The sequence below is a fragment of the Manihot esculenta genome, chromosome 3 (genome assembly GCF_001659605.2).
Source record: "Manihot esculenta cultivar AM560-2 chromosome 3, M.esculenta_v8, whole genome shotgun sequence".
Classification (NCBI taxonomy): domain Eukaryota; kingdom Viridiplantae; phylum Streptophyta; class Magnoliopsida; order Malpighiales; family Euphorbiaceae; genus Manihot; species Manihot esculenta.
The window spans coordinates 3,574,213-3,586,826 of NC_035163.2; the positions used below are offsets into that span (position 1 = coordinate 3,574,213).

At 41.8% G+C, this 12,614-nt stretch overlaps 1 protein-coding gene across 1 annotated transcript; it reads right to left on the reverse strand.

Annotated features, from left to right (window-relative positions):
* Positions 1-8,890: 8,890 nt before the first annotated feature.
* LOC110612147 (thiol protease aleurain-like) lies at positions 8,891-12,221 on the reverse strand. The gene is made up of 8 exons (XM_021752841.2): positions 11,959-12,221; positions 11,739-11,860; positions 11,406-11,521; positions 10,797-10,870; positions 10,457-10,721; positions 9,693-9,824; positions 9,366-9,501; positions 8,891-9,187 (listed from the first exon to the last, which is right to left on the reverse strand). Exons 1-8 carry the CDS (start codon positions 12,150-12,152, stop codon positions 9,150-9,152), a joined length of 1,077 nt encoding a protein of 358 aa, XP_021608533.1. The 5' UTR covers positions 12,153-12,221; the 3' UTR covers positions 8,891-9,149.
* Between the last annotated feature and the right edge of the window lie 393 nt (positions 12,222-12,614).

Here is a 12,614-nt window from a genome sequence, read left to right on the forward strand (position 1 = left end):
TGTTGTACAGCTTTTATTACATACATGATTTGTATATATGTTTATAACCAGGCTTAACAGGTATGAGTTAACCCATCTAGAGCAAGCTCTAGTCAGGGGTACAGAGTACAGAGTACCGAGTACAGAGTACAGAGTACAGAGTACAGAGATAGTGCATGCACAGGTTAAGCCTTGGTTCAACACAGAGTTTTTATTTTGACAGAAAATGTATGATCATGTATGAGTTTTACAGGTACACAGAGAGTATAGCAGGCTTGCTACGGGTTCTGGCGGCCTTAAGCCGACCTGAATCCTAGCGCCGGTGACGGTCCATTTTGGGGTCGTTACAGATTGGTATCAGAGCCCTTGGTTCACATGATCGGACCTATAGAGACAGTGTCGGGCTCAGAGAGAGTGGTCAAGCACAATAGGAAAGCATGTCCACTAGGATAGGGTGTTGCGTCCTATCTGTTTTATGCCATGAGTTATGCATGTGCTTTATTGCTCTGTGTTGTTTATGTGCTAAAGTGCTATGTTATGTGTTTTCAGAAAGTAAAAATGAGAGGAACTCGTCGATCAGCTCGATTGACTGGAGTCCCACCAGAAAGTGAGAGACCAGCTGCTCGTCCTCCTGCATTGCCGAGGGCAAGGTCTCAGAGATCTAGCAGGGAAGGTACGTCAATAGACCCTAGAAGGTCTGTAGACGAGAGCAGAAGAGGAACAGTTAGGGGAGAAAGATCAGAGGAAAGGATGGAAGCTATGGAGATGGATCAGTCTAGAGATGACAGCATGGGTATAGGCAGCTTTGAGGAAGGTATGGGAGAGTCACAGGGAGGTGCTCAGACCTCAGGTTTTGGCTATCCAGAGTATCCGATGGGAGGTATGTCGGAGTACTCTAGTTTTGTCCCATATCCTTCTTATATGCCATATATGCCTTATCCTCCATACTATCCACCATATCCTATGTATCCAACGTCCCCTACTCATCCAAGTGCAGCACACCTAGAGCCAAATGAACCAGTACCACCACCAGAACCAGTAGCCCCTGTTGGTGACAGACAGCAACCTAGCTCATCTGGAGGTAGGGTACACATGACGGAGTACGTGAAATTGGATGCTCCTAAATACAACACGGGAGATGATCCGTTTGAATACCTCAGATCAGTTAGGATGATAACTAGTGAGTTGGGAGCTGATGATAGTAGAGCCATTGAGATGGCAGGGTTCACATTAAAATGCAAGAAAGCCAGAGAATGGTTTACGAACTATGTGGAGCCTAGAATGGACAGCATGTCATGGGGAGAGTTCGCCAATGAGTTTGCAGGGTGGGCTTTTCCTGATAGCTCCAGGGAGATGAAAGTAATAGAGTTTGAACAGTTGAGACAGACAGATGAGATGAGTGTTGATGAATTCACAGATAAGTTCCTGGATTTGCTTCAGTATGTGGGTCAAGCCTATAATACTGATCAGAAGAAGGCAAGGAGATATACTATGAGATTACATCCCAGGTATTCTTCCTTGATTCTTCCAGCAGAAAAGGAGAGTTTCCACACCATAGTGGACGCAGCCAGGAAAATGGAAGCTAGTGCCAATATTCAGAAACAATCAAAGACACAGGCTTCGGGTTCTAAGGCCCCCAGTGCAGGCACGTCAGGCAGCAAGAGATGGGATAGAGCAAAAGGAACAAAGAATAAGTTCTGGAATAAAGTGAAGTCAGGTCTGGGATTAGGTAGTGGCTCAAGCTCTGGCACAGCTCCAGTCTGCAGAAGATGCGGAAGACCACATGGAGGAGTTTGTCAGTTGGGATCTACAGCTTGTTTTCGCTGTGGACAGGAAGGGCATATTGCTCGGAATTGTCCGCAGGTGACTTTTGCACCATCCCAGCAGATGAGTTCAGGCAGTGTGGTACAGCCAGTTGTACGGCCAGCAGCTCCAGTCATGCCTCAGAGTAGTGGCAGAGGTAGAGGGAGAGGGGCAACCTCTACTTCAGCAGCAGGTTCCCGAGGTGGAAATCCGGTAGCCCCAGCACGGATTTTCACAGTGACACAGGAGGAGGCTAACACGTCGAACACAGTGGTGTCAGGTAATCTCATCATTGGGTGTTCAGATGTGTATGCTTTGATGGACCCCGGTGCTTCTCATTCCTTTATTGCTTCGAGAGCCATAGAGAGATTGGGTTTGATCAGGTCTGAGTTAGAGTATCCTCTCTGGGTCAGTGGACCCAAATGCGACCCATCAGTGGCAGTGTCAGTCTGTCGTTTCAGTCCAGTGTTTATAGAGGGTAGATACCTTCCAGCTGACCTTGTGGTTCTAGATTTGACAGATTTTGATGTTATTCTAGGGATGGATTGGTTATCTACATATAGTGCGACTTTGGACTGTAGAGAGAAGATAGTGAGTCTCAGAGACCAGGATGGGTCAGAGTGTGTCTTCAGAGGAGACAGGAGAGGTACACCCAGAGGTATGATTTCAGCCCTTCAGGCTCGTCGTTTGCTTAGGAGGGGTTGTCAGGGGTTTCTAGCTCATGTGAGAGAGCTAGACAGTCAGGTGAGGGAACCAGCCGCCGTACCAGTAGTCCGAGAGTTTCTCGATGTGTTCCCAGACGATTTACCAGGACTTCCACCTGATAGGGAGATAGGGTTTGAAATTGAATTGCTGCCAGGTACCAGACCTATCTCTATTCCTCCCTACAGGATGGCACCAGCAGAGTTAAAAGAGTTAAAAGAACAGTTGCAGGACTTGGTAGATAAGGGTTTCATCCGCCCTAGTACCTCACCTTGGGGTGCTCCAGTGCTTTTTGTTAGAAAGAAGGATGGATCCCTCAGACTTTGTGTCGACTACAGACAGTTGAACAAGGTCACTATCAAGAATAGATATCCGCTACCTCGGATTGATGATCTATTTGACCAGCTAGCTGGAGCAGGTTGTTTCTCAAAAATAGATCTAAGATCCGGGTATCATCAGTTGAGAGTCAGAGAGGCAGATGTGCCTAAAACAGCTTTTAGAACCAGATATGGGCATTATGAGTTCTTAGTGATGCCGTTCGGGTTGACTAACGCCCCTGCAGCATTCATGGATCTCATGAACAGAGTTTTCAGTGAGTTTCTGGATCACTTTGTCATTGTTTTCATCGATGATATTTTAGTGTATTCCAGAGATGCAGAGGAGCATGCCCAGCATCTGAGGATAGTGCTGCAGACACTGAGAGAGCATGGTTTGTATGCCAAGTTCTCGAAGTGTGAGTTTTGGTTGAGGAGCATTTCCTTCTTGGGACATGTAGTATCAGCAGAGGGTATTGAGGTAGACCCCAAGAAGATAGAGGCTGTAGCTAACTGGCCCAGACCCACGACAGTGACTGAGATTAAAAGCTTTCTGGGACTGGCAGGTTACTACAGGAGGTTCGTTCAGAACTTCTCAAAGATAGCAGCTCCGCTGACCAAATTGACTCAGAAGAACCAGAAGTTTGTCTGGTCAGACCAGTGTGAAGAGAGCTTTGAGGAGCTCAAGCGGAGATTGACAACAGCACCAGTGCTAGCTCTGCCTGTGAGTAATGAGGATTTCACAGTATTCTGTGATGCGTCTCGAGTGGGATTGGGTTGTGTTTTGATGCAGCAGGATAGGGTGATTGCTTATGCTTCTAGACAGTTAAAGAAGCACGAGTTGAATTACCCCACCCATGACCTTGAGATGGCAGCAGTTATCTTTGCACTCAAGATGTGGAGGCATTACCTCTACGGGGTTAAATGCGAGCTCTTCACTGATCACAAGAGTTTACAGTACATCTTGAGTCAGAGAGAGCTGAATTTGAGGCAGAGGAGATGGGTAGAATTGCTCAGTGATTATGATTGTAAGATCCAGTATCATCCGGGTAAGGCGAATGTCGTGGCAGACGCCCTCAGCCGGAAGTCACTAGGCAGTTTATCCCATATAGCAGCAGAGCGGAGATCAATAGTGATAGAGCTTTATAAGCTCTTCGAAGAGGGGTTACAGCTAGAATTGTCTGGTACAGGTGCATTGATCGCACAGATGAGAGTGACACCTGTGTTTCTGGAGCAGATAGCTCAGAGACAACATGAGGACCCTGTGTTGATGAAAATTGCCAGGACTGTTCAGTCAGGCAATAGTGCAGAGTTCAGATTTGATAGCAAAGGGATCCTTCGTTATGGGAGTCGACTTTGTGTACCAGATGGAAGCAGTGTGAAGGAAGACATTATGAGGGAAGCTCATAATGCGAGGTATAGTGTTCACCCAGGAGCCACCAAGATGTACCAGGATCTCAAAAGGATCTATTGGTGGCCAGCCATGAAGAAAGAAGTGGCGCAGTTTGTGACAGCCTGTGAGGTTTGTCAGAGGGTGAAATTAGAGCATCAGAAACCAGCCGGAATGCTTAACCCATTGCCGATTCCAGAGTGGAAATGGGAGAACATAGCCATGGATTTTGTAGTGGGTTTACCAGCAGCGTCCAACAGGATAGACTCTATATGGGTGATTGTGGACAGACTCACAAAATCTGCTCATTTTCTTCCAGTTCGGAGTAACTATTCTGTGGATAAGTTGGCACAGGTCTATCTGGATGAGATAGTGAGATTGCATGGGGTTCCAGTGTCGATAGTTTCAGATAGAGGACCTCAGTTTACCTCTAGATTCTGGCGAAGTCTGCAAAGTGCGATGGGCACGAGATTAGAGTTTAGCACTGCTTTCCACCCACAGACTGATGGACAGTCAGAGAGGACCATCCAGACCATCGAGGATATGCTTCGACTGTGTGTGTTAGACTTTGGCGGTTCTTGGAGGCAGCATCTACCTTTGGTGGAGTTTGCCTACAATAACAGCCATCATGCTAGCATTGGAATGGCTCCTTATGAAGCTTTGTATGGGAGGAAGTGCAGATCCCCTGTTTGTTGGGAAGAGATAGGAGAGAAGGCTCTTGCAGGGCCAGAGTTAGTAGAGCTTACTAGTCGCGTAGTGCCCGTGATCAGAGAGAGAATCAGGACAGCGCAAAGTAGACAGAAAAGTTATGCAGACGTTCGCAGGAAACAGTTAGAATTCCAAGAGGGTAGTATGGTATTGCTGAAAGTGTCTCCAATGAAAGGAGTGGTTCGTTTTGGGAAGAAGGGTAAGTTAGCACCACGATACATTGGACCCTTTGAGATTTTGCAGAGGATCGGAAATGTGTCATATAAGCTAGATTTGCCTGCTTCTATGGAGAGGATTCACCCGGTATTTCATGTTTCTATGCTACGGCAGTTTGTGTCAGATCCGAATCAGGTTCTGAGTGAGCCTGAGGTGGAGATTCATACAGATCTCACCTATATAGAGCAGCCAGTGCGGATTTTGGACACACAGATCAGACAGCTAAGGAACAAGGAGATTCCGATGGTGAAAGTTCTATGGAACCACCATAATCTAGAAGAGTGCACCTGGGAGACGCGGGAGTCTATGCTCCAACAGTATCCATATTTGTTTTAAGGTTAGTTTCCTCCGTTTCATGTGTTATTTGTTTTCGATTCATTCGAGGACGAATGGTTTTAAGGGGGGGAGAATGTAATACCCGGCGAGAATCCGGCATCGGAATTCCTGTCGTCCGGTGGAATCCGGGGTGTCGGACTTCTAGAGGAGGGTAGGATTGAGGTTATGATGTGTGTTATTAGGATAAAGGCAAATGGACTTAAGTTTTGAGCTGAAATGATTTAAGGCAATTGAGCCAAGTTCGGCCGCCGAAGGTAAGTTCGGCCGCCGAAAGTGCCCAATGTTCGGCTTCCGAATTCAGGTTCGGCCCCCGAATGTTGCATGGTTTTGCATGCGTTTCGGCAGCCGAAGCTGAGTTGCTGAGCCAGCAGTTTGTATCCCTTAGTCAGCATTTTGGACAGGTGTTATAACCAGATCATGTCCAGACGTTGGTCACGTCTCCCATGCTTTATTTGCTCAGTTTGAGCAGCTCATGCACGAGTTAGCTTGTGTTCAAAAGAGTTTGCAAGGTTTGAAGCAAAAAGCTAAGTGTGTGAGAGTTTGAGAGTTTGAGGAGAGTTGGTCCGTTTTCCTTCGTTCAGAGTGTTTATCGTCTTGTTACAGGAGGTAAGTAATGCTCTTGAACCTGTTTATGTGTTTTCTGAAGGTTTTATGGAAGTGAAGGGAGAGAGATGCATGTGTAAGTGAGAAGTAGTGGTTTTGATGATTTATGCATGTATACATGTTTCTGTGTTATGTTTGATTTGTTGTTTGGGGTTATTAGATAGTTTTGGACCCCTGTGAACATATACTTGCGTATATGTGTGTGGAATAGTTGCAGTATGCATGTAAGGGAAGGAGGAGCTTGGTTTGCCGTCGGGCTGAGTTCTGGATGAACTCAGGTTCGGCAGCCGAAGGTTCATTCGGCCGCCGAACCTCTTGCATGGTGGCTTAGGCTGCCACAGCTTGCCCCGAGCGTTTGGCATGTTCGGCTCTGTTTGGGGACTTCGGCCGCCGAAGGTGCCGCCGAAGGTTAGAGACTTTCGTCTCTGGAGTATGTTTTGGTCCCCGAAACTTGCCCCCGAAAGGGTTCGGCCGCCGAAGCTTGAGATTCGGCCGCCGAAGGTGCTTGAGTTTCGTCTCTGGAAAGGACTTTCGGCCGCCGAACCTGCCGCCGAAAGTGTTCTGTCCAGCCTTCTTTTGCATGCTTTGTATGGATAGTTGAGTAAGTTGAAAGGGATTCTTGGGAAGTTTAGTAGAGGTGGTCATAAGTTAGTGTGGTCCCTCATTTGCATTTATCTGTATTTGTACAGACCAGAGGAACCAGAGAGAGCAGCAGTGAGTACTGCTCCAGAGTTTTCTGAGCCTGCTCAGTCAGTCAGTCCAGTTAGCCAGAAGTGAGTGGAACTAAACTTAACTCTTTTAATTGACTAATGGAATGTTTTAGCATCAGTCATGCATCATGAGTATACCATAGGTTGATTGCATTAGTATCCACGAATATGTTGTATTGCATAGTTATCTGTTGATGTGAGTAAATGCTGAATGATCCAATAGTCACAGACAGGAAGTCCAGGAGCCTTTGACTACGCCCTGGCAGGTATAGCAAGTCCAGGAGCCTTTGACTACGCCCTGGCAGGTATAGCAAGTCCAGGAGCCTTTGACTACGCCCTGGCAGGTTTATAGTAAAGACCAGGAGCCTTTGACTACGCCCTGGCAATGGTAAGTATCATGGTGTTATATACACATATACATATATGACAGGAAGTCCAGGAGCCTTTGACTACGCCCTGGCACAGAGTTACTGGGACTATGTGGTGACAGGTTTACTCTTGATGTGAAATGTTTGTGTTATGACGCATCCCATGAGATCATGTTTTACTGAGATATTTTACTGTTCTACTCACTGGGCTATAGAGCTCATCCCACTCCCTTAACCCCAGTTTTGCAGGTTCAGTGGGCAGTGTACAGGGACAGTTCAGCAGAGTACAGAAAGAGTAAAAGAGCTTGTAATAGTATAGAGTGGACATGTAAATGTAAAGAGATGTTATAGTTGTGTATAACGTTAGAGTTGTGCTTGCCTTAGTTGTATTGTGTTGTACAGCTTTTATTACATACATGATTTGTATATATGTTTATAACCAGGCTTAACAGGTGTGAGTTAACCCATCTAGAGCAAGCTCTAGTCAGGGGTACAGAGTACAGAGTACAGAGTACCGAGTACAGAGTACAGAGATAGTGCATGCACAGGTTAAGCCTTGGTTCAGCACAGAGTTTTTATTTTGATAGAAAATGTATGATCATGTATGAGTTTTACAGGTACACAGAGAGTATAGCAGGCTTGCTACGGGTTCTGGCGGCCTTAAGCCGACCTGAATCCTAGCGCCGGTGACGGTCCATTTTGGGGTCGTTACACTAGCAAACAAAAGCGAATGAATAAAAGAAGAGGAACACTCTCTTATCCGGTCAAGCTTAGACAACTATTGTAAACACTATTCTTTGTATCAGAACATCAGACAATATTAACGATTATAATAGTCTATCTGGATACCTGATTAGGTAATATTTCTTTTAAATTTATTTTTAGTTACTTTAAAACTACATTAAATTTTTTTTTCAAGTCATTGTTTCTACTTTTATTCTTCTACATCTAATTTTAAAATTTTCTCATTTTATTCGTTTTTAACTACATATGTGCGAAAAATGAAAATAATTAAATATTTAATAGAAAATAAATAATAATCATGTTTAAAAAATATAATTTATTTATTAATAATATTACAAAATTTGATAATGATATATATATACCCTCCAAATCACCAGCTCAGCTTGGCTCACTTCAACTCATATACATCCTTCGATTTGCATCAAGACACATGAACACATGTTCAGAGATGGAGTGTTAAGTGTCAGTGAGTTAGATTCTTTCTTTTTTCTCTCTGAATTTTCCATTCTTGTTCGTTCAGTACCCCAATAATACTTGATGACCAGCCATGAATATGATTCCCATTCCCAAACTCATATTTTTTGAAAATATTTGAGAAAAAAAAATACACATTTTAGAATTCTTCTTATAAAGGTTATGATTTTTGGCCAAAAAAAGAGAAGGGGGCGGCGGAGGGGTAGATAGCACATTTGCAATTCACTTTGACATTTTAACAAACAGTTTCAGTGTCAGACTTCTCCCTTGACAAGAAACATATTTTCTTCCGGTGCCTTCTCATTTCAAACTCAGTTTCCTCAAGTATTACGTGATTGCATTGCAGCATCTGAATTCCAGCAAACTGCCACCAAGATTTCAGTGCTTCAAGCCATTTAACAGCCTTGTATATAGAGTCTCAAATCATTCCAGCAGAACATAAGAATAGTTCTGGTTCATCATGCCATGGACGGAATATTAATAAAGGATATGAAAATAGGGGATGATTCTGATTGATCACATGATATCACTAAAATTCAGATATAACACTACAAATATTCATATGCTGCAAATATTATAGTATGAATTTGTTATTATCCAATGATATAGAACTGACTACACATGACATGACTAAAATTCAGAATTTATGAGGTCTTTCTTGTGAGTATTGGATTGCATTTTGGATATTATATTAAGCCAATACAATCATCACCCACACCACAAATCTTCACCTCAGAGATGGAGTCTAACTTCATGAGCCACTCAAACACCACAAATTACTTCATATTTCTTCAAAGTTGTATTAAGCTACAACAGGGTATGATGCGCATGTTGCAATACCTACAAAAGTAAAAGATTTGAGTGTAAAAGATTTTGATGCGGTGGCAGCCAGGAGAACAGCTGAAATATAATCCTCACAGGATTTCAGAAGCAATTTCAGGTGAAAAAACCAGATATATTTTTGTTCAAGTGATATGCATTTGTTTCACATTGTCTAAATGAAGGGTTTGGAACTTACCACACATGTTTTTCCCCATCTCCATCCTAAAATAGCCATTATCTCCCCAGTCATCTCCCCAAGAGTTCTTAATTAGCCAGTATGGAACATCATTTTTCACTCCATACCCAACTGCAAGAACAGCATGGTTCACATCCTGTAATAGAATTGGACAAAGTTAGATCTACGTACGGTTAAGAAAAACTATTTACATGCATGGTTCTTGTGGATACCCTCTACAGAACTAGGAGTACAAACTATGTACATCCTCAAAATTTGATCCCAAAAAGCTTTTAAATAAAGTGTTCCAATTATTTCATCCCTGCATAAATAAATAAAAGAACTCACCATCGGAGTTTTGCCACAAATAGTACTGGTGTAAACACCATCTTTGTAGAAACGGAAATCACTCGCAACCTCAAAAGCCACACTCACAGGACGAACAAATGCAACTGCATGCTTTAATTCATCTTCAGCACCCTGCATGTAAATTCAGTATCAAGCAAACTTGTAGCCTCTATTTGACATGATTCATTTTACAAAAAAATAATTCAAATGAATTTTAGTAAACTCATGCATGATTTCATTTTTTTTAAAAATGAAAATTTTGTAAGTTGAAAAATAAATGAATTCTTCCATTCTAAACAATAAATTTTATAAAAATGAAATGAAATGAAATGAATTGGCTTGAATTCCCTGTGAAATTTTTTATTCCAAATAAGGGAATAAGAAATTCATAAAGGATCATGAAATTTAATATCCTATCCTAGTAAAAAATTAAGGTTGATCCATCCATGAGATCTATCAAGCAAATTAGGAGAATTGGCTTGGCCAAAACTTATCTTCAGCCTATTGGAGCTGCAAAAGTGGATTTTAACAAAAGGGGAGGAGGGTGCTAAAGAGCAAATTGTATGATATTCGAATCATTAGGGATGAGTATTAGACAGCACAAAAATGTATGAGGTTGAAGTTAGTCTTAGTCTATTAGACAACATCCGACTCTGAATTTGCTTATTCGGCCCACACTCAGCTCAACTAGTTGAGATTCTTCCCCCACATCAAACATGAGAATTAACACAAAATTATCTAGGAGAATAGTGCGTGCAACGTACCAGGGTAATGTTGACAGAATCAAGCACCCGAACACCAACATTTTCTGATGAGAATTTGCAAGTACCATCATGTGCAGTGTAAGGATATGCTTCCTCAGTTTCAAGACCACCATTGTATCTGATGTATTCGAAGGCTTGTGATGGCAATCCACCATCGCAGCCAAAGTTATTAAAAGCTCCGGCACAGTCCACAAGCTGCTGCTCGGACAAAGAGATTCCCTTTCCAAAAGCCTGATGATAGGCTGCCTCAAGAGCTCCAGTGGTGCTGCAAACAGCGAAAAAGGTTGGAAACACAGTAGGATAATTCAACACCATTTTCTTGATAAGTTGCAGTACTCACCTGAAAGTCCAGCAAGAACCACAATTGCCTTGATCCTTAACCGGGCTGACAATGCCTTCTTCCCTCCAGTCTTTCTATACCCACAGCATCAGAGTACAGATTTTACAAGATCAGAATTCAGTGATGAATAACTACTATATGTTAGAGAACTCAACTTTCTATACATAAGTAGAGGATTCAACTGCCAATTCTTAAGCAAATATTTTATCTACGCTCTCTTAAAGTTGGTAACTGTAACAATTTTAATATAAAAGTAGCCACTTTCTTAAAATATCTTGCCATATATGATAGAGCGATGATGGTTAATGTCAAGTCATCACCCAACTTGAGAACAACATCTGAGCTGTTTCAATATCATTACATAAAGCATAGTGGTGGGATGTAGGGGACCAGTTCCAGATCATTATATTTACTTCAGCAGTGATGAAGTAGATGGATAGATAGATATAGCTATAGCATACATAGTTGAAATTTTGACTCACAGATCCATATTATTTATGAAAGGCATTTAAATAAACTATTAACAAACTAGTTCTTTTTTCTAAAGTGGAGATAATTAAAAAATCCAGCTAAACAATTAAAAGTTTCAACAGGGTAGGCAGTAGGTACTCTTTCAGGAAGGACATCACCAGAAAGCTTGTGATTGCCCTTTGTGGTGGCAGAGCAGTTCTGAGCAGCCCCCAATCTGTGCTTTTGGAACTCTTGCCAGGTCAAGTCAGCAAAATCTATGCAATCGAATAAACCAATTTAACAAACACAATAGTAAATTCACTCGAAGACATTAAATAGTCAAGAGCATAAGACTGTTAACTGAACTCTTGTCAGTTATTCTACGCAGCTGAATCGTCGATAGACTGTTAGGTGTCATATTTTTGCTTTTTCTGATCTTAGATAAAATTAATCAAATGAATATAATCTCGTTTGAAAATAAATTAATTTTACCATTAAGGGCAAGAGTGTAGGGCAGGCCCTTTTTGTTGATGGATCTGATCAAATCCAAATTCTCAGAGAAAATCGCAAACCTCATCTTCAATTCCTTCTCATTCTCATAACTCTTCCCATACCTAAAAATTTTCAAGTAAAAAACATTAGAAAGAACTCCACTTGCACTTTTTTTTTTTCTTTAAAAGAATCCATAACCGTGCGAGTGATTATCAAACACCTGTGAGCAAAACGGGCGAAGGAAAGAGCGTGGCGAGTGTCACCGATAACTTTGACGACAGAAGCTTCGAAGCCATGAAGACTGTCTGACACAAGTTTGATAGGGTTAGAGTCGTCGAAGGTTAAACCTGCTGCAACGGCGGAGAAGAGCAGAAACAGGAGCGAAGAGATGAAGATAACGCGAACGTGAGCCATACCTCTGCCTTGGTGGCTAAAGTGGATTGCGGGCAAAGTGGCTGCGAAGGGGGGAGTGATGTCCAATTATAGCAACGGCTATTTATTGAGAATGGCAAGTTTTGGAAAAGAATCTCTGAGGTGTGGGCCTTCAATTGGTCAGGACAGTTGAAGATTCCAAAGTAACATTTTTATAGTAATAACCGGAAAAAACAAAACGCTTTCCCATAATTTTTATTTATCTTATTTTTATTAACATATATTAAAAAATATAACTTTTTATTAATTTTTAATTATATTTATTTTAAATATATTAAATTTTATTAAAAATTAAAAGATATTTTAAAATAATTTTTAAAAATAAAATTATGATACTCTATTTATATATTATTATAATTTTAAAAATAAATAATAATTTTAAAACCATCAGAAAAAAATAAATAAAAAAGAAATAATAAATAAATACATGTGTTTATCAATAAA